Source organism: Meriones unguiculatus, chromosome 11 (genome assembly GCF_030254825.1).
Source record: "Meriones unguiculatus strain TT.TT164.6M chromosome 11, Bangor_MerUng_6.1, whole genome shotgun sequence".
NCBI classification, from domain to species: domain Eukaryota; kingdom Metazoa; phylum Chordata; class Mammalia; order Rodentia; family Muridae; genus Meriones; species Meriones unguiculatus.
The window spans coordinates 56459034-56477507 of record NC_083359.1 but is presented as its reverse complement, the minus strand read 5'-3'; the positions used below and the strand labels follow the sequence as shown (position 1 = coordinate 56477507).

Sequence of the window (18474 nt, the reverse complement as noted above, 5' to 3'; positions counted from 1 at the left end):
CCCCACTTATACGCTTGCTGGGAGAATTAAATGAACAAATATATGGGACAGTGCTCAATCTACAGTAAGTACTTAATAGACAGTAAACATTATTAGTATTCCTACTGCTAACTCTGTTTCTATAACATTTTGTTGGTCTGAGTCTGTCTCTACAGTCCACATGGCCTGGAACTCAATGTTTAAATCAGGCTGGGTCTGACTTTGGGGTTATCTTGCCAACTCTGCCTTCCTGGTGCTGGGATTACAGACATTTCTTTAGTCTGCCTCCAAATCACTCTGCCTATGTCAGAGCATTCAATCTCATTTCCTTCTGCTGGGTGCAATGGTGTTCTCTATCTGTTCTCATTTCCTTTCTATTGTTGCAAATATCCCTACAAAAAGCAACATAGGGAAAAGAAGCTTTCTGTAGTTGCCATTCCACATTATAGTCTTGTATTTCATTTTGAAACAGAGAAAGGGGCGTCTGGAGAAACTGATTCTTCTCAGCTAGTGTACCTAATAATGCCCACTGCCACCAGCAGCACTACAGCAACAATCAAAACAGAAAGCCAAGAAAAAAATCAATTCTGATATTACTTCCACAGCAACCTGTAGAGAATTTACAAATGTGACAGTAACTTAGAAAACGGAGGCAATCTAAAGCTCCTTGTGTATCCTCACGGCTCCATTTGTGTTAGTTTGTAGGCAGTAACCTGAGTCTTCACTGGATTCTCTGTACATAGCTATAAAACATTTGACTGGTTTTGATGACAGTAAATTGCCTTTTGGAAAGGTTCATTGTTTAGCTTTCTTCTTTGAAACAGCTTTGAGTTTTTAGAGACAGTATGCTAAGCATGTTGGTTAGTTCAGTGTTTAGCAGACACAGGGCACTTCTGTTGGATTGTGTTGTATCTGGCACAGGAGTATTGGGCATAGTAGCATGACATGCCTGGCAGTAGTATAAGCAGAGGGCAGAACACCCTGGCCTGGTGAAAATGGCAAGAGCCTTGGGTTGGCCAAGTAACTCTTGAAGTTAGAATCCTGAATAGGTGAGAAAGCATACCTTTGTCTATTGACTGTTTGCCTAAGAATTTAAGAGCAGCTTCAGAAAAGGGCCTCAATTCTGGTAATTTCTTGGTTTTTTTTTGCATATGCAGTGTGGAGTTTTCAGATTTCTTTGGTTAGTTTCCTCTTTCCTCCACTACCATCCCAGATTTGTGTGTGTGTTTAGATTGAAAATAGGCTTTTGAATTGCTAAATGTTAGTATTGTAATTATCAGTGTGTGGCTTATTAGATATTTGCTACCAACTAGTAACCAGGATGAACACTGGATGTGCCAACATGTCTCGCATAATAAGGCGATTTCTATTCTAGTTGTTATTGCATTGGGTTACCTTCCTACTCTTAGTAATGCTGCGAAGAAAGCATATGCTTTTTGTGTAGAGCACTATGCTAGGTGCTGGAATACAATTACCATCATACAATTCCATCATATGGAATACAATACAATTCCATCATATGGAAGGAGTCTGTCTGGGACTTAGTCTATCAGAGGTAACTACAATAAAATGCAGTATGCTGCCATTGGTGACTGAAAGCAGGAGATGGTGGTTCCTACCTGCCAGGATTGGAAGAGCAGTTAGGCAGGCTCCATACAAAGAGTGATGTTGAAGTAAGACTTTGAGGCTATAGACGCTCTGATCTTGGCAGAGACAATGAAGTGTGTAATGCATTGAGGCGTTTGGGGAATTGTTAGAACATACATGGGAGTGGTTCAGGGTCACTAATATCTGTCTTCAGGGGCCTGCTAAGGTATTAGTAAGTGTCCCAGCCTAGGCCAGATTAGGACATGCGCTGCTCTTTATGCTAAAAGAGAGACAATTATTGTTATTTCCATTTCAATGATGAGATAAATGATACAGAAAGAAGCTTGATAAGTTAGACTACATCTTTACTCCTCTTCGGTTTCCCAGCTGTCATTTGGATTCAGACTTTCTGGCTAAAGTTTTAAATCAGGGGTCAGCAACAAACATCCAGCTTTTAGGCCACATCCTCCCTACTACCTGTTTAGTTGTTACTATTGTTTTGTGTAAGTTTTTCTTGTTTTATGGTATACCCTATAAGCTAACTTTTTGTTTTTGTTCTAATAAGCTTAGAGAATTGAGAGGGTTTTTTAAAAAAATTTTTATGTAAAACATACATGAAATTCAAATTTTGGTGTCCAGAAAATTTTATTGGAATATAGCTACTTATATATGGCTACAATGTATATTACAGTGGTTGGGTTTAGTGTTCATTACAGCCTATGATCCATGAAAGCCTTCTATTTGGCTCTTTTGAAACCCACACTTTTAAAATAAGGAAATTTAAAAAAATATGTTATTGATCTTTTTGAGGCAAGTTCTTACTGTGTAACCCAGGCTGGCCTTAAACGGTTTTCCTCCTTCCACAATCTTCTAATTGCTGAGATTACCATCTTGAGCCATCATAACCAAAACACAATAATCATATATTAATAGTAATAGTTGGATTCAAATACAGGTGTTTTTCTTTTTCCTTCCCTCCCTTTCTCCGTTCTTCCCTCCCTCACTCCCTTCTTTTCTTTCTTTATGGTGCTGTGAATTGAACCCAAGGACCCATGTATGCTGGACAAATGTTCCCTTACTAAACTGTATGCCCTTTGCACTAACTATCCTTTAAATTTTTGTTTTTATGTTCACCTTGTCCACACATAACCCTGAAAGAAAGTTACATTTGTGTCTATCTTACAGCCAGGAAATTTAGTTGGGATGGGCTGTGTCATGTTAAAGTCAGAGTCTTTTGCTTCTACAGTATCTTGCAGAATGGAGATTCTGTTCTAAGACCTGCCCTCCATCTCTATCCTAGATAGACATTTGCTCAGAGCTTGCACTTGGGGCCACTTCATAAATGAGATGGAAAGAGCAAGGCAACACACGATCTCTCCTTAGCCGTTGTCACCTCTGCAACAGCGTCTGAAATACAGCACTGGCAAGCTCTACCTAACTCTGAGCCCACTGCCGGTGATGTGTTCCAGGAGGCTTGGATTGGATTGCAGATAAGTAAGCACTTCCCATCAGAAGAGTCAGGGTACATTTCTCATTTTCATTCCCATGAAGTGATGCTGTTGCACTACCTGGCTGTACAGAAAGTCTTTGCCTTAAAACAGATGTTGAACCGTTTTTCAGATCCCTGTCTGCTTATCCATATTACTCTATGAGGTTCCTCCTGCTCATTGCTCTGTTCTTGGAACTATCTTATTCCTGAGCTTGGAAATGAGTGGCTTTTCTAACCAATTAAATTCCAGAAGCTTCCCTTGTGAGTTTAGCATCAAGCTGCTCAGGAAAAGTAGAATTTAACTTTATTGTATATGAACTCAAAAGATATTTGTGTAATTGATCACCTTGTATTAATTATTCCACTTCTCTCCCTTTAGGGCATGCTTTCTTGAGCTTGGAGCTTTCAGGAGGAATGTTGTTTAGATTTCCAGTCTTACCCACTAATGTCTTCTAAACCAGTTGGAGAGGTCAATGTGTATTACCAGGTGCAAACTTGGCTATGTGCAAATTCATACTGTTAAGATCCCACAGAAAGTCAATTGCAGTTTTAAAAAGCTCATAGTCAATATTTCCTTGTTTTTGGACAGTGCTGAGTTCAGAGTAGTACAGAAAACAAAACAAAACAAAACAAAACAAAACAAAAAAAACCAACATTGATTTGTGCAAAGGGTTAGATACCCCAGAGAATCAACCCAAAATGGTGGCCACCAAGTATGGACATTTGTCAAAACTCAATTAATACAGACATTAGCTTTGTTGTTTTCACTGTATGCAAATTTTATTTAAAAAGAAAAATTATACTGTAAACAAATATTGAAGTGTAGTGTTGGTATATGTAGTGAAGTATGTGGAGAAGTTATGTCTGAAGTGTGTGTGAATTATGTCTGAACTGTGATGAATGGATAAGGGATTGATTTCATTAAGGCAGGTGTGATGCAGTATTAACAGTGAACTTACTGGCTATGTGGATGTTTGTTGTGAAATTCTTTCCACTTTGCTGTGTTTGGGGGAATACCCAGTAGGTAGTGTGAATTAGCAATGCAGGCCAGAGTGGTGGAGATCATGGTGGGGCTGTTTGTGTCCTCATGGTCTACCCAAAGAAGCAGCTTTTATTAAACTTCTTCCAGTTGGTACTTTGTGGAAATCTGGCTCCAGTACCGACACAAATTAATTAAGAAAAAAAAAAAAAAACTTTGTTTTTATTTTTATGTATGGGTGTTTTGCCTGCATGTATGTCTGTGTGTACCACATGCATATGTTGTCCTTGGAGGCTAGAAGAGGGAGTTGCATCCCCTGAAGCTGGAGTTATAGATGGTTGTGAGCTACCCTGTGGGTGCTGGAATTGAATCTGGTCCTTTGGAAGAATAGCCAGTGTTCCTTAACTGCTCAGCTCTCTCAAGCCCAAGATTTTTTAAAGTGACTGGGATTTTTGTTTGTTTGTTTTGTTTTATGCTTTTCTTTTTTGTGACAGGGTTTTTATGTGTAGCCCTGGATGTCATGGAACTCACTCTGTAGACCAGGCTGGCCTGGAACTCAGAGATCCATCTGCCTCTGCCTCCTGAGTGCTGGGATTAAAGGTATGCATTACCACTGCCCAGCTAAAAAGTATTTTTGTCATTGTTGTCATCATCATCATCATCATCATCATCATCATCATCATCATCATCATCATATTGGGCACACGCATGCATGTTAGTGTCTCTGTGTGTATGTGGTGTGTGTGTGTGTGTGTGGTGTGCTTTGCATGCTCACCTCTGTATATGCTCATGGGGGTCACACACTGATTTATGGTATCTTCCTCTATTACGGTCTGCCTTGCTTTTTGAGACATGTTCTTTCATTGAACCTGGAGTTTGCTGTTTCAGCTAGATTGGTGGCTGGCCAGCAAACCCCTGGAATTTGCCTGGTTCTGCTCCCATTTCCTACCCAGTGCTGGTATTATATAATTATGTGTGTGTATAGGTTAGAAGACACATTGAAGAAGTCAGTTTTCTTTCTTTCCTGTATGGATTCCTGGGTATTGAATTTAGGTTCAGGCTTATCAGCAAGTACCCTCACCTACTGAGTTATCTCACTGGCTCATTCTGGGTCTTTTTGAGGCAGGGTCTTCTTCTGCCTCACAAGTGATAGAGTTATAGGCATTTATCACCATGCCCAGTTTGGATTTCCCCATACCATCTTCTTCTCCCAAAGTTTCTTTCTGGCGGAATGTCACTATGGCAGCCAGACCTAGAATTTATGATCATCCTGTTTTAGCTTTCCAAGTGCTGAGGTAGTGGGCATATCTTACCATGGTTGGATTTCAGATATTGGAAAAATGTATTAAAAACTTTTTAGGCAGGTATGCCTTAAGTACTCTAAGGACAGAGGCAGATGAATTTCTGAGTTCAAGACCAGCCTGGTCTGTAAGTTCTAGGCCAGCAAGGGCTACAGAGTGAAACTCTGTCTTAAAAAAAAAAAACAAAAACAAAAACAAAAAAAAAACAAAAACAGTCTTAGCTGAGCTGTGGTGGCACACACCTTTAATCTCTACAATCAGGAGGCAGAGGCAGGTGGATTTCTGAGTTCAAGGACAGCCAGGGCTACACAGAGAAAACTTGTCTTGAAAAACAAACCAAACAAACTCTTTTTAGCTAGGCCTGGTGACACATACCTGAATCCTACCACGCTGCAAGCAGAAGCACAATAGCCGCAAATCTGAGGCCAGCCTGGTCTGCTTAGTAAGACCCTGCCTCAGTAAAAACAAACAAACAAACAAACAAACAAACAAAAACCAAAAGAACTTTATTTGTAAAATACCTTTGCCAACCACTTTATATTACTAAGATTTCAAGTTAAGAGAAGAAGTTGGGATATCCTCTTATAAAATTGCCACTGTCATTATTAACCTGTGGCTTTAAAGGGATTTCAGCTGTGGTTGAGAGCATCTACCCGTAACCTCAGTTCCCCTGTTGTATGGCTGTTGTACAACAATGTTCCTTGCCAGGGCCTGTCACAGTATTTATGACACTGACCCACCCAGGACTTTGCTGTGGGTCAGGGAACAGCTGTGAGGTTGCGCCGCTTGGCACCCATATCTCCAGGCTCCCTTTAGGATTATTTAACCTGGGAAGGATAGCAGCACATGCTAGTTTGCTGCACATAGTTAGGCTGAACATAGGCTTCAAAATAAATTAGCAGTAGAATGGACTAGAAAGAGAAGTCTTCTCTAAGACTTCCTTATACATTGTTTGGTTCAGTGCTGTCACACTTAACTATAGCCCCAAGTTTGAAAAATCTCAGTGCTGTTCTTTCTAACCACCACCACTCTAACCATCCCCACCCAGGATGCTTCTCAAATCCATCTTCTCCCCCCCCCCACAGCTCCCTTGGCAATACCTTACTTCAGTAGCTCATCCTCAGTAGTCTGGATTAGTGGCCCGAGTGGTGGCTTTCTTTTGAGTTTTTCCTGGCAAAAGTTCAGTCTTTGCATTCCCACTGCAGTCACACTTTTGGGTATAACCCTGGTGGGATCACTCTCTTCTCCCCCTTGCCCGAAGGAAAGAAGTAGGATACAAAAACCTTCTTAGCTACCAGCATACTGTACCCACTCCTCTTCCCACTAGCCTGCAGGGTCAAGTTCAAACATTTCAGTCTGGCAGATAAAGTCTTACTTAGATTTCCATATATGTCCCTCTTCCATTTGAGTTCAAGTATGCCAAATTCTTACCCTTTAAAAAAAAAAAGTGACATTTTTCTCTGTTCTGAAGAGCTTTGTGTATGCTGCCTTTCTAGTTGGTTAATTTCTCCTTCATAACATGTAAGTCATATTTCCATTGTGTGCTACATCCTTCCGGGCTCTCTGCAGCGCAGTAACTTCTTGTCGTGTACCGTGAGACTTGTTCTTATGGATCATTTCATATTACAGCACCATTCCCGGAACTGGGTAGGATTGTTCTCACTTCTCATGCCCCCACTAAATTGCAGAACCTTATTCATGTTTATTCCTCCATGTCTTCCAAACCACTGTGTCTGGAACAACAGAGGATGTGTCTGTAAATGTTTGTTATATGACTAAATGGAAAAGTATGAGAACACTGACAGATCCTTAGCCTGTTCTTTTGGTAATGTGAATCAGTATCTGGAACTTATTTATAAATCTCCGTCTTGTTAGTTTTTTAAACACATACTAATAGTAGACTTGCATCTGTAGCCAGTGACTGTGTTATGGTCAAACCTGCTCTCATTTCTAAATCTCATTATGATGCACAGAAGTCCTAGCCCATTGCTTTTCCTTTTTTTCCCAATAAATTCATTTACTTTTGTTACTAGTGAACCCTGAGTATGGTCTATTTGGAACTCATGTAGAGTTCACACTGTATTTATGCTTACTGTTGTAAGTATATATGTATACAGACATATTTATTTTGATTTCCATGTGGAAAAGAGTCAGACTCTTGGACACTGTTACATGTGTAGTGATAGCAACTGTTTACATAGCATGTGACTGTGTGCTCAGTGTTTTATGTACATTAACTCATTCTTTCCTAATTGGGATCCTATGAAGTCCTTACAGTTATTTGCATGATAGTTTTCATGTGTAAAGAAGCTGACTCTTAAGCCCAGCATGGTGGTTCATAGCTTTAATCCCAGCACTTGGGAAGTAGAGGCAGGCAGATCTCTGTGAGTTCAAGGCCAGCCTGGTCTACAAAGTGAGTCCAGGACAGCCAAGCCTACAAAGATAAACCCTGTCTTGAAAAAAAATTGAAGCAACAGCAGCAGCAGCTAAAGGGCATCTTGTTTAAAAAGATCACTGAACTACTCATCAGCAGGCTGGGAGCTGAATACAGGAATTCAGGTTCCATAGTCTATTTTTAACTTTCAACTAGTATAGTGTACTACATAGGGTTATATAACTATTTTGTTTAGTATCTTTTACAGTGTAGAGTGTACAGAATTGCGGGGCATGAAAGTGACAAGGTCCAATATATTTTGGCTGTATAAAACTCCTTTTGAAAATATTCTGAGAAAATACTTTCTCGTGTAATAGGTCCCTTTAGGTTAAAATTTTGTGTATTGATTTGTACTGAGTGAATCTGAACTTCCTATTTTTCTTTGTAGTTTCCATGCCTTTCCCAGCTTGGGCTGCAGAACTGCCTGTCTTCTTTTCCCAAGCCTCACTTGACAGCTGTGGATCTTTGCCCATGCCATGGCTTTCAAGCTGTACTCCTGCGGCTTGTGAAACACTTGTTTATGGGCACAGAGTGATCTGGAGTTAAATACAAAAATCCCTCGCCACGGAACAGCAATTTATTCTACATGCCAAGTTGGCAGAAGAATAGACCTTTGGGGGGCTGTGTCTAGAACAGGTAGCCAAGATATTAGGAGGTTTCTAATCCAGACCCGTGCTAATAAATAGAATGGTAATGAAGTACTTTAGTGAGCTCTTTGCAGTTTATATTTTATACTTAGTCTGATTTGGAGTGGGCAGTCCAGTTTCACTAATTGACCAATTTCCTCAAACGAAATTTTTAGAGGTTTAGACTAATAACAAATTACACTATATATGTTAAAAAAATTCTAAAGAGATGGGATCAAGTTTTACAAATATTTCATGAGCCAAGTAGTGTCTTATCCTGGCCCATGAACTCAAGTTTGGATGCTTCTATTTTGGTAGATAGAAAACATTTATTTTGTTGGTGCTGCAATTGAATACATAACATCGAATAAGTCATTAAGTTATACAGAATAAGTTAATCCTTTTTAAAAGTTACATTTGTTTATTTGTGTTTGTGTGTGTGATATGGTGCTTCTGTGAGGGTCAGAGAACAGCTTGCTGGAGTCAGTGTTTTCCTTCCACCGTGTAGATCCTAGAGCTTGGATTTAGGTTGTCAGGTATGGTGTCAAACACCATTTTGTTGCCTGCCCTTCAAAAAGAAGTGCCCATGATAGATCTCAGTGTTAGGGGCCCTTGCCTAGTATGTGCTTGGCCTGCAGTACCACAAAACAAATAAAAAATACGAATTAGAGTTATTCAAATATGTTTTTTTCTTTGTTCTAAGAAAAATAATGACCCCTAGTCTTTTTACCAGTAGTAATAGGCCTCATTTATTAATAGTTCCTCAAAGTTAGGACTCTCAGGAGCACTGAGTGGAGACTTGGGGGTTGGAGCACAAATCTGCTGTGTGAAGATGGCACTGGCCTTGAAAAGGGTGCTGTAATTTTAATAGATCCTTTTTTAAATATTTTTCTTTTTAGCTTTATTTAACAATTTTAAAACTATGTTTACTTGTGTATGCACACACATGTGCGTGTTTATGGTTTATGGTGAGTACAGTTTACGGTAGCTGGTTCTTTCCTTCTACCATGTGGTTTCCCAGGATTAAACTCAATTTATCAGGTTTGGTGGTAAGCATCTTTACCTACAGAGCCATCTTGCAGGCTCATGGTTTTGAAACTTAAGTATTATTAAGCCCTAGGCCATATCGGGTACCATGTTTGTTGTTAAGGGAAGGAAGATGTTCTCTGGTATTAATTTATAAACATTTGTAGTCTTGAAATTATATGCTAGTCTACCAAGAACAAAAATTATAATCAGTATGACAGTTGATGGGATTTTTTGTTTTGTGTTCTAAGAAAAAATATCACTATATAGCTGTAGCTGCCTCAACCTCACTGTGTGGCTAGGGAGGCACTGAACTTGTCAGTCTTTCTGCCTTAGCTTTCTTGAGTGCTGAGTTAGGAGGCATGTGTCACTATGCCTAGCTAATGGAAAATTCTTCACTGCCACAGTCTCTTGGCCATCTCTGTTTGAAAGGCCACTGATCTGTGTCCAAAGCCTGCCTGACCAGTGAGTACATAGTCAGATATAGTTCATAGCATCTGAGAGCCAGACATTCTCTGCTAGAGGCTTCTGAATCTTTCACACAGGACCTACAGCAGCTGGAGTCACCTGTCACAGTGGAGTGGACTGCTATAATGATTCTTAGTCAAGCAGCAGTTACATTGTGTCATGTTTAGAATGGAGAGTCAGGTACTTGGAAGGACGGACTGAAGTGTTGCATCAAGTCAGTCTTGAGTCAGTCTTTAACATATGTTAAAGCCTCTTGTACCATCTCTGATGGCGGAGATTTCCAAACTTCCTAATATAGCACTACCATCTTTAATTTACCTGTAGACTTTCTTGACATATGATAAAGTTACTTTACTGGACCAAAAGGATTTTGAACTTACAGATTTGGGGTTCACAGGGAGCTTACCAGCATTACTCCCTACTCTAGGTTTAATTTTTGTTTTGGTATTTAGCCAGAATACCTCTAACAAATCTGGGTGTCGTTACACAAACCTGTATTCCACTACTTGGCAGGAGGACCAGGAACTTAAGGCCATCCTCCAATATATAGTGAATCTGAAACCTGGGCTACATGATACCCTATCTCATCTGTCTTTCCCTCATGCTAATGGGAGAACCAAGGGGTTAGACTTGTCAGGGCTTTACTGTTTGAAAAAGCTTGGGTTAAAAAAAAAAAAATGAAAGCATTATATTTACATATTATTTTGAAGAGTTGTGTAATCTTTGGGGTGAACTTTTTCATTTGGACAAGAAGGGATCAGACACTGCTGATATTGTCAATACAGCAAAAAGTTGAGAATAAGGCAGTCTCTAGATTTGGATTCTACATCTGTGTCAACTTGACGTTTCCTGTGTCTTCTGTAACATACTACCACAAACTTGTTGGCTTTCAACAACAGAAAATTGTTCTTCTCAGTTCTGGAAAACAGATATCTGAAACCAAGGTGTCAGTAGGGCCATATTCCTTCTTGGATATGTGTGTTATATTTATTACCACATGTAGCTTATCTGTTCATCTGTTAATGGACTCTTGTTATTTCTACAGTTTAGGATATGAGCAAATGCTTCCATGAATGTGGCTGTACAGATATCTCTTTGACACACTGCTTTCAAATTTTGATTTTTATGATACAGTCTCCACTTTTGGATAGAAATGGTAATTGCGGGGCTTGTTGTTTATTTTGTATTAAAGAATCACCATGCTGTATATATAGAAACTGTACCATTCTACTAATGGACACAGATTTAATTTTTTCACATCCTTTAAAAACATTTATTTTTTGTTAATTAATTTATTTTATTTTTGAGAGAGTCTCACTATGCAGCCTCACTCTCTCAGAACACACTATGTAGACTAGGCTGCTCTGGAATTCAGAGATCTGCCTGTGGCTGCCTCAGGATTTAGACAATTGCCACCTGTAGTATTGGTTTGCATTTCCTCAGTGATTGTTGGTGTTAAGTATGTTTTCACGTACTTTTGGCCATTTGTAAACAAAGAGACCTCTTTATTCAAGTCTTTTCCCCCATTTTTAAGGTTAAGTTGCTTCTGTTGAGTTTTAAATGTACCCTATACATTCTAGATAAGCGTCTTTATCAGGTACCTTGGCTTCTAATGTTTTTTCCTGTTCTAAGGGCTGCCTGAGGTGTCTTTTGGTGCCAGCCCCCCCCCCCAAAAAAAAAGTGAGAACACTGTTTTCATCAGGATTTATTGAAATTAAAACAAACACAGAATAAAAACAAAAGTGGGAGTTAGGCTTGTACTAAACCCAGCCTCTGGCGCTGGGCTCTGTGAGAATTGTTTGCAGGCGAAACAGGCAGCCTTAGAGTTCTCCTGAGACATAGCAGCAAGGTCAGCCTCACAAGCAGCACTCCCTGGTGCTGACAGTTGGAGGCTATTCTGGGACCCAGAAGACTTTGTTTTGTAAGGCCCTGTGCTCCCAGATTAACTCTGGCTTTGGTCAACCCTCAGTCACTTTTGGCCTTCTATCCAGAGAGCAGTGTTAGGTACAGTAGAAAGATCATAGTACCCATATTATTGATAAAAGAAAGTACCTTCGCTTAGATAGAGCATGTCTTTACTACACGCTGACTGAAAACCTTTATTTACCAAGCAGTTTTTGGAATAACTCTTTTAGAGTTTAAGAGTTAAGTACATACCTCTATTTCAGAGCTTATCACAAACATTTACTTTAGTAGTATTCTTGTATGTCTTTAGGAATACAAGCTAAGAAAAGTACATTTAAGCCACAGTGGAAGAGATTATACTTCAAGGCAAAGAAGTTCCCCTTTTGTTGTCATAGTTAAAACCCAAAGATTGTTTAGCTTCCTTCCCAAAGGAAGGAACGAGCTCTTGTCTGGAGACTTAAGCAGAGCTCTGGGCAGAGGCATGGGCAGAGCTTTGCAGATGGGTGAATCTGCTCATGGACCATGCTGCAGTCATGAGTCAGCAGCACAGCTGCAGATGGAGTGGGCAGAGGACATCTAAATTTAGTCCTTATTCATTGGAGAGGATTTCAGGGAGCATCCTCTCTCTCATCCATGCTCTAGTCATATCTTCCTGGAACCAATGCAGGTGGAGGAGAAGCAATGGTAGTCCAAGGTGTTCAGACAGCAGAGTCCTGTGGCTTTCTTGCTTTGTAGCACCCTAGGATGGTTATTTCCAGTTCACTCATGGCACATACTTTTTTTTTTTTTAAATGAAACTCCTGGATTTAAGAATCTACATCACTCTGAAAATGAGAGAGAGAACTTTCTGAAATTTGACATACAAATTCCTAAATCTGACTAGTTCTGAGATATTTAAAATCAAATTACTTTCCTCCTATAAGCACTGGGCGTAAGCCATGGTGAGTGAGGATAAAATACATTTGGTCTGTGTGGCTGTTAATGCATTGGCTTAAAAACAACAGGAACTGTTCCCAACTGTCTGGGGTGGGTAGATTCCCACTGTCGTGGATGGGAGCGCTGAAATTTGGTTAGGTACCCCTGTTCAAGGCCATATGCATTGGCAGAGCTCTGTTCTGGCTGTAAACACTGATGGTTTTAACAATATATTGTCCTTCACTTTGTAGAGGAAATGGGGAGTGGTTTGAAGAGTTGGGGTACTTTATTTTATTTAAAGTAATTCAGAGATTGTTGTTCTGCCTAATCCCCCCATCTGCCTCTGGAGATCTCTCTCTCTCTCTCTCTCTCTCTCTCTCTCTCTCTCTTTCTTTCTCTCTCTCTCTGTTTCTCTGTGTCTCTTACCCTCTGTCTCCCTCCCTTTCCTGTCTGCACTCAAATAGTTGTAACATTTCTATTAAGTATATGAAAAAAATGAGTCTTACATAGTTATATACTTGGAAACAGGGTATTTTAATAGACTGTTCAATCAATGGTGGGTGTTGGTCTTAGATGATTATCAACATCTAACAGTTGTAAATTTTTTTGGTGGTTTTCATGTACCTTAAATTAGCTTTGAACTTGCTGTGCAGCAAAAGATGATGATAAACTCCTAATCCTGCCTGTACTGGGATTACAGATATGCACCACTTTGCATGGTTTATGAGATCTGGGGATTGATCCCAGGGCTTTGTTCATGCTAGGCAACTGAACTATCCCCTCAAGATTGTTAGTTTGGTAAATGTTAGTTATGTCAATGCACTGTTTTACTCTGTTTCATCAAATTCATTAATCGACAGGTGTGGTGGTGCACACTTTTAATCCCAGCATTCAAGAGGCTGACATGTGGGTGCTGGGCATCAAACCTGGGTTCTTTGGAAGAGCAACCAGTGCTTTAAATCACTCAGCCATTTCTCCAGCCCATAAATTAACAGTCTTTATTGCTTCATGAAAATCAGTTTTAAGTTGAGTGGTCTCTTGATGCAGTTGCTTTAATTTATCCACTATTGCTTTGACATCATTAGCACAAATATCAGGAAATGACAATCAATTTCCTAATATTATTGAGAAGGTAATTTTTATTTGGCTAATGCGTTCTTTCTCAGCTAATGTTTTAACTATTGATTTGTTTGAAATATAGAGGAGGTTAAAAAAAAAAAGAAATATAGAGGAGGGGAATCATGGGCAGGGTTTCTTATTTATTTATTTTTGGAACTCTGTCTTCTTATAATTTCTCATCATAGCCCAGGTGGTCATGAACTTGTGACAGTGCTTCTGCCCCAGCCTCCCGAGTGCTAAGATTTAGGCATTTTATTGCTATGTTGGGTCATAGGCAGGGTTTTAAAAAGTAGTCTCATTTCTTTTTAGGTCCTGAATTTTCCTACTTTGTTATACTTGTCAAGTATCTCCTCATTATTTGTCCATCCATCCATTCATCTATTATTTATTTATTTATGGTCTGTCGAGACAAGGTCCCTCTGTGTAGCCTTGGCTGTCCTGGAACTTGCTCTGTAGACCAGGCTATCCTCGAAACTCACAGAGATCTCACTGCCTCTGCCTTTCTAGTGCTAGAATTAGAGGCATGTGCCAACACACAGGAAAAATTGTCCTTTTCTTTTCTCTCCTTTATTCCTCCTATCTCCTCTTTGTAACTGACCTCAATATTGAAGTCTTCTGTAGCCTCCCAAATGCTAGGGTTATGGTATGTCCCACTATGCCTGAATTAACCAGATTTCATTGTGATTATTTATTTTAGGCTTATTAAATATTTAAAAGCCTTTATTTAAAAAACATGTTTTCCCCTACTTTTTGCTATGAAGGCGGAGAACAGTTTCTGTCTGCACCTAGAAATATACTTTCCCATGTCACTTGAAGCTATTTAGGAAAACACATGAAAACATTTCTAACACAACTTTTATAACAAAATGCTGCAGTAGCTTACCCATTTACAGCACTGTAGAATAGTTTCAGCTATTCCCATTAATACTGAAAATAATATCTAATAGTGCTTCTAAGTTTAGAAGTCATACTTCAGACACTCAATAGGAAAAATAGTGTATCAGAAGTGCTGGCCACTGTCATTGTCCAGAGCACTGTCTCGTATATAATAGAACTCAGTAAATACTTGTGAATGAATCAATGGGCTTTTCTTTTCAGGCCTGCATTGATGAAAATTTGGACATGGTGAAGTTTCTGGTGGAGAACAGAGCCAATGTAAACCAGCAAGACAACGAGGGCTGGACACCCCTACATGCAGCAGCCTCCTGTGGTTATCTCAACATAGCAGAGTGAGTGAGCGTCTGTTGCGGGTTTGCTGCAAACTCCTCCTCTGCTTCTCAGAAAGGGAATTTCACAAATATTTTTTTAAGATTTATTTATTTATTTATTTTTAATTATTTATTCAGTGTTCTGCCTGCATGTGTGCCAGCAGGCCAGAAGAGGGCACCAGATCTCATGGTTGCGAGCCACCATCTGGCTGCTGGGAATTGAACTCAGGACCTTTGGAAGACCAGCGCATGCCCTTAACCTCTGAGCTATCTCTCCAGCCCTCACAAGTAGTTATACTCTTTCTAACTTACAGAAGCAGAAAGTTGACTATGAAGAGCTAGCTGATACTGTGTTTTGTATTATTATTAAACACACAGTTCTTAACTCTAAGTTTTGTTTGCTTCTGCTTTTGTGTAATTAATATTTTCTAGACTATTCAGCGGCAGCATTAGCCTGGTGTGCTGTCTGGCTAATTTCCAAAAAGCAGAACACATGTGTGCGAGTTGTAGATTTTTTTTGACTTCTCTATAAACCTGTTTCTATTTATTTGTTTGTTTTGATAAATATTACTTCAGTAAATAGCAAGTTATGAACTGGCGCACATAGGACCAAGGCAAGGTAGTGATTGGCAGTGTGCTCCCCAGTGGTTGAATGACTGTGTTTAATATGTTAGTAGTTTCTGACCTCCGTTGGAGAGATTGCCTTTCTTAGGGCATATGAATTCTGATCACATAGTACCTACTATATGAGAAGCACAAAATAAATGTCGTATATTAAAGAATGATCAGGAATTTTATTTCTAGTTATGAAAGAAACCTTGGCAAAGAAAAAAAGATTTCAACAAGCATTTTTAAAATTAGGGCAAATTTAGATTACTAAAGTAAATCTATGTATGGTCTTTTGGAAATCAGATTGGTGAAGTCCATTTTAAATGATGTGGGGGCTAGCACATTTTTTTCTTATTCGGTAAACAACAGGCATCCATGTAAAGGTCTGAGAACTACATTTGCCCAGGTTTCCTGGAGCATCTTTAAATGGCTCAGTTTCCTCTTGACACATGGACTCTTAGTTGGAGAATTAAACCCAGGGAATGTCAGAGCAGTGACACACGAGGCCAGCGCCGGGGGTGGATAGGTTGTTGCTTAGGATGATAGCTAACTGGATTGCTCCCACAGCCAAGACCTCTGGGTAGCAGAGTTTTCTTTGTTCTTCATTCCTCCTCCTATTATGTAACAGGAGAGATCTAGAACCTGTTCATCGCCTAGACTGCCTGCTTCCATTTCTGGCGGAATGTTTATGAGTGAGCTACAAAATCCCATTACAGTCAAGAATTCAATTTTGTTTTTTTTTTCTTTCTCATCTTTCTAAGGCCAGCTGACTCTTAAAATTAGAGTAATAGGTGGTGTCTTCTTTATGGGAAGCTGCATATAGAGAATTATTGTAGTGCTTTCTGTGGTTTCTTTAATTCATTTTTAAGGACAAACATAATACCTTTAAAAATAAATTTAAAATTAGAAATACTTTGGTCAATCAAATATTACCTTGACTGAAGTTAGTTTATCTGTGACAATCACAAATTATTATGCATATGAATGTCTGCCCACAGTGAGCTCTTTCACTGTAATCCATTGCAGATGTGGGTGGAGCTCGGGCTGGCCTACCCTAGTTTACCTTGTAATATACACATTTTTATTAGACAGTTTTTATTTTACTGTCTTTACTTGTAATATTTTTATACAACAGATCAGAGAAATAACATCATTTTTAAATTTTATTTATTTATTTATTTATTTATTTATTTATTTTTCTCCATAACAATTTTTTATTCTTTTTTTAAATTAATTACACTTTATATAACATGATTATTTAATTGTGGATTGGAATGGAGCAATGACTCAGAAGTTGAATATTGGCTGCTGTTCTATAGACCTGAGTTAGATCTGTAGCACTGACATGGCTGCCTACAACCCTCTATTAATTACAGTCCCAGGGGATCTGGCACCCTCTTCTGGCCTTTCAAGGGCTGTGCACACATGTTGTGCATAGACATTCATTGGAGCAAAACACCCATACACACAAAATAGTAAAAAAAAATTTTGTAAATTTAATTAATTAGAGACATGTATCAGCCTGTACCTCTGGCTGACCTTGGGCTCTGTTTGGCCTCAGCAGCCCTTGAACTTCAGTCCTTCTACCTCAGTAGCCCAAGTGAAAGTACAAATGTGTGCTTTTTCTACTTTGGCAGCTGTTTGTCTTGAAGAACTTACACCATAAACTTATTTCTAGGATAATTGTCACTGGCTTCCAAGGGAGTGGGAATGAAGGACAGAGAAACTAGTTTTATTGAGGAGACCCACAGCCTTTCTATTTCATTCCTTGGTGATCCTTTTTGTCATAGATTTTTACTCTGTATGGGTGTGTGTGTTTAGAGTTTATTTTTCATTTTAGTTCAAGGAGAATATTAGTTAGCTGGATTGTTCCTAATGATGTTTAATTCAAAAGCAGCAAATTGACATTTAGCATGACTTATAGTTTATTGCAATGCTGATATATATTGAGATTTTTTTTTTTTTTAAATACACATTTTATTTCCATACATTTTCCCTTAAGAGTAGCAAAGGGAGCCAGTGAAGTGGCTTAATAAATAAAGGCACCTGCCACCAAATCTGACTGCTCAGGGTTGATCCTTGGAACTTATATGGTAGCAGGAAATGAACTGAGGCCTGCAAGTTGTCATTTGACCATCTTATCCACAGATAAATAAATAAATGAATAAATAAGTAAATGAATAAATGTTAGGAAATAATAGCAAAATACCTTTAATCGGTGCTCAGCGGGGCTTTTTGCAGGGACATGTGTGTCACTAATGGCGGTTCTGAGCCACTTGAGGTTACCAGGCTCCTCCTGTTCCTGTTGCTTACTAGTGCATATGTTGCTGTTCACTCTTTCTCAGTACAGTTAGTGCCACAGGTTTTTACTTTCTCCTTTGAACTGGAGGGAATGTGGAGAAATGGGAAGCTGTATTCGTTGGTAGAATCTGGTTTTTATGATCATTAGCTCAAGAAAATGTCAGAAAGGGGAGAGGTGGCAGCCTGTGTGACCCAAGGATGTACCTGACCTTTTAAGGGATAAAGTGTGTGCTGTGGAAGAGGTGCAGCTAATGTTTGCAGGAGCAGGAAGGTAGCATTAAAGGCAGGAGAGAGGGAATTCAGTTGGTGGGAACAGGCAAAAGATTCTCAAAGGCAAAAGCGTTTGAAATGGACTGTGAGAGATGTAAAAGGTATCTGTCTATAAGGGAGATGAGAAGAGAGTGTTCCCTTCTATTGTGGGAAATAACCTCACACTGAGAAGCAGAGCTGGGGGTCAAAGATTGGGGCCTTGCAGGCTAGTAAGCAGCTGGGTTTGATTAGAGTATATGTTTCAGTTCAATCAGGCTT

The 18474-nt window shown here is 39.3% G+C and overlaps 1 protein-coding gene across 6 annotated transcripts in view; it reads left to right on the top strand.

Moving 5' to 3' along the window:
• The window catches only part of Ppp1r12b (protein phosphatase 1 regulatory subunit 12B), a 216560-nt gene that overhangs the window by 37181 nt on the left and 160905 nt on the right, over nucleotides 1-18474 (top strand). For all 6 annotated transcript variants that reach the window (XM_060364341.1, XM_060364340.1, XM_060364339.1 and 3 more), the window contains exon 2: nucleotides 14927-15057. In XM_060364341.1, coding sequence (XP_060220324.1) covers nucleotides 14927-15057 — 131 coding nt within the window. The remainder of the gene's footprint in view (nucleotides 1-14926; nucleotides 15058-18474) is intronic.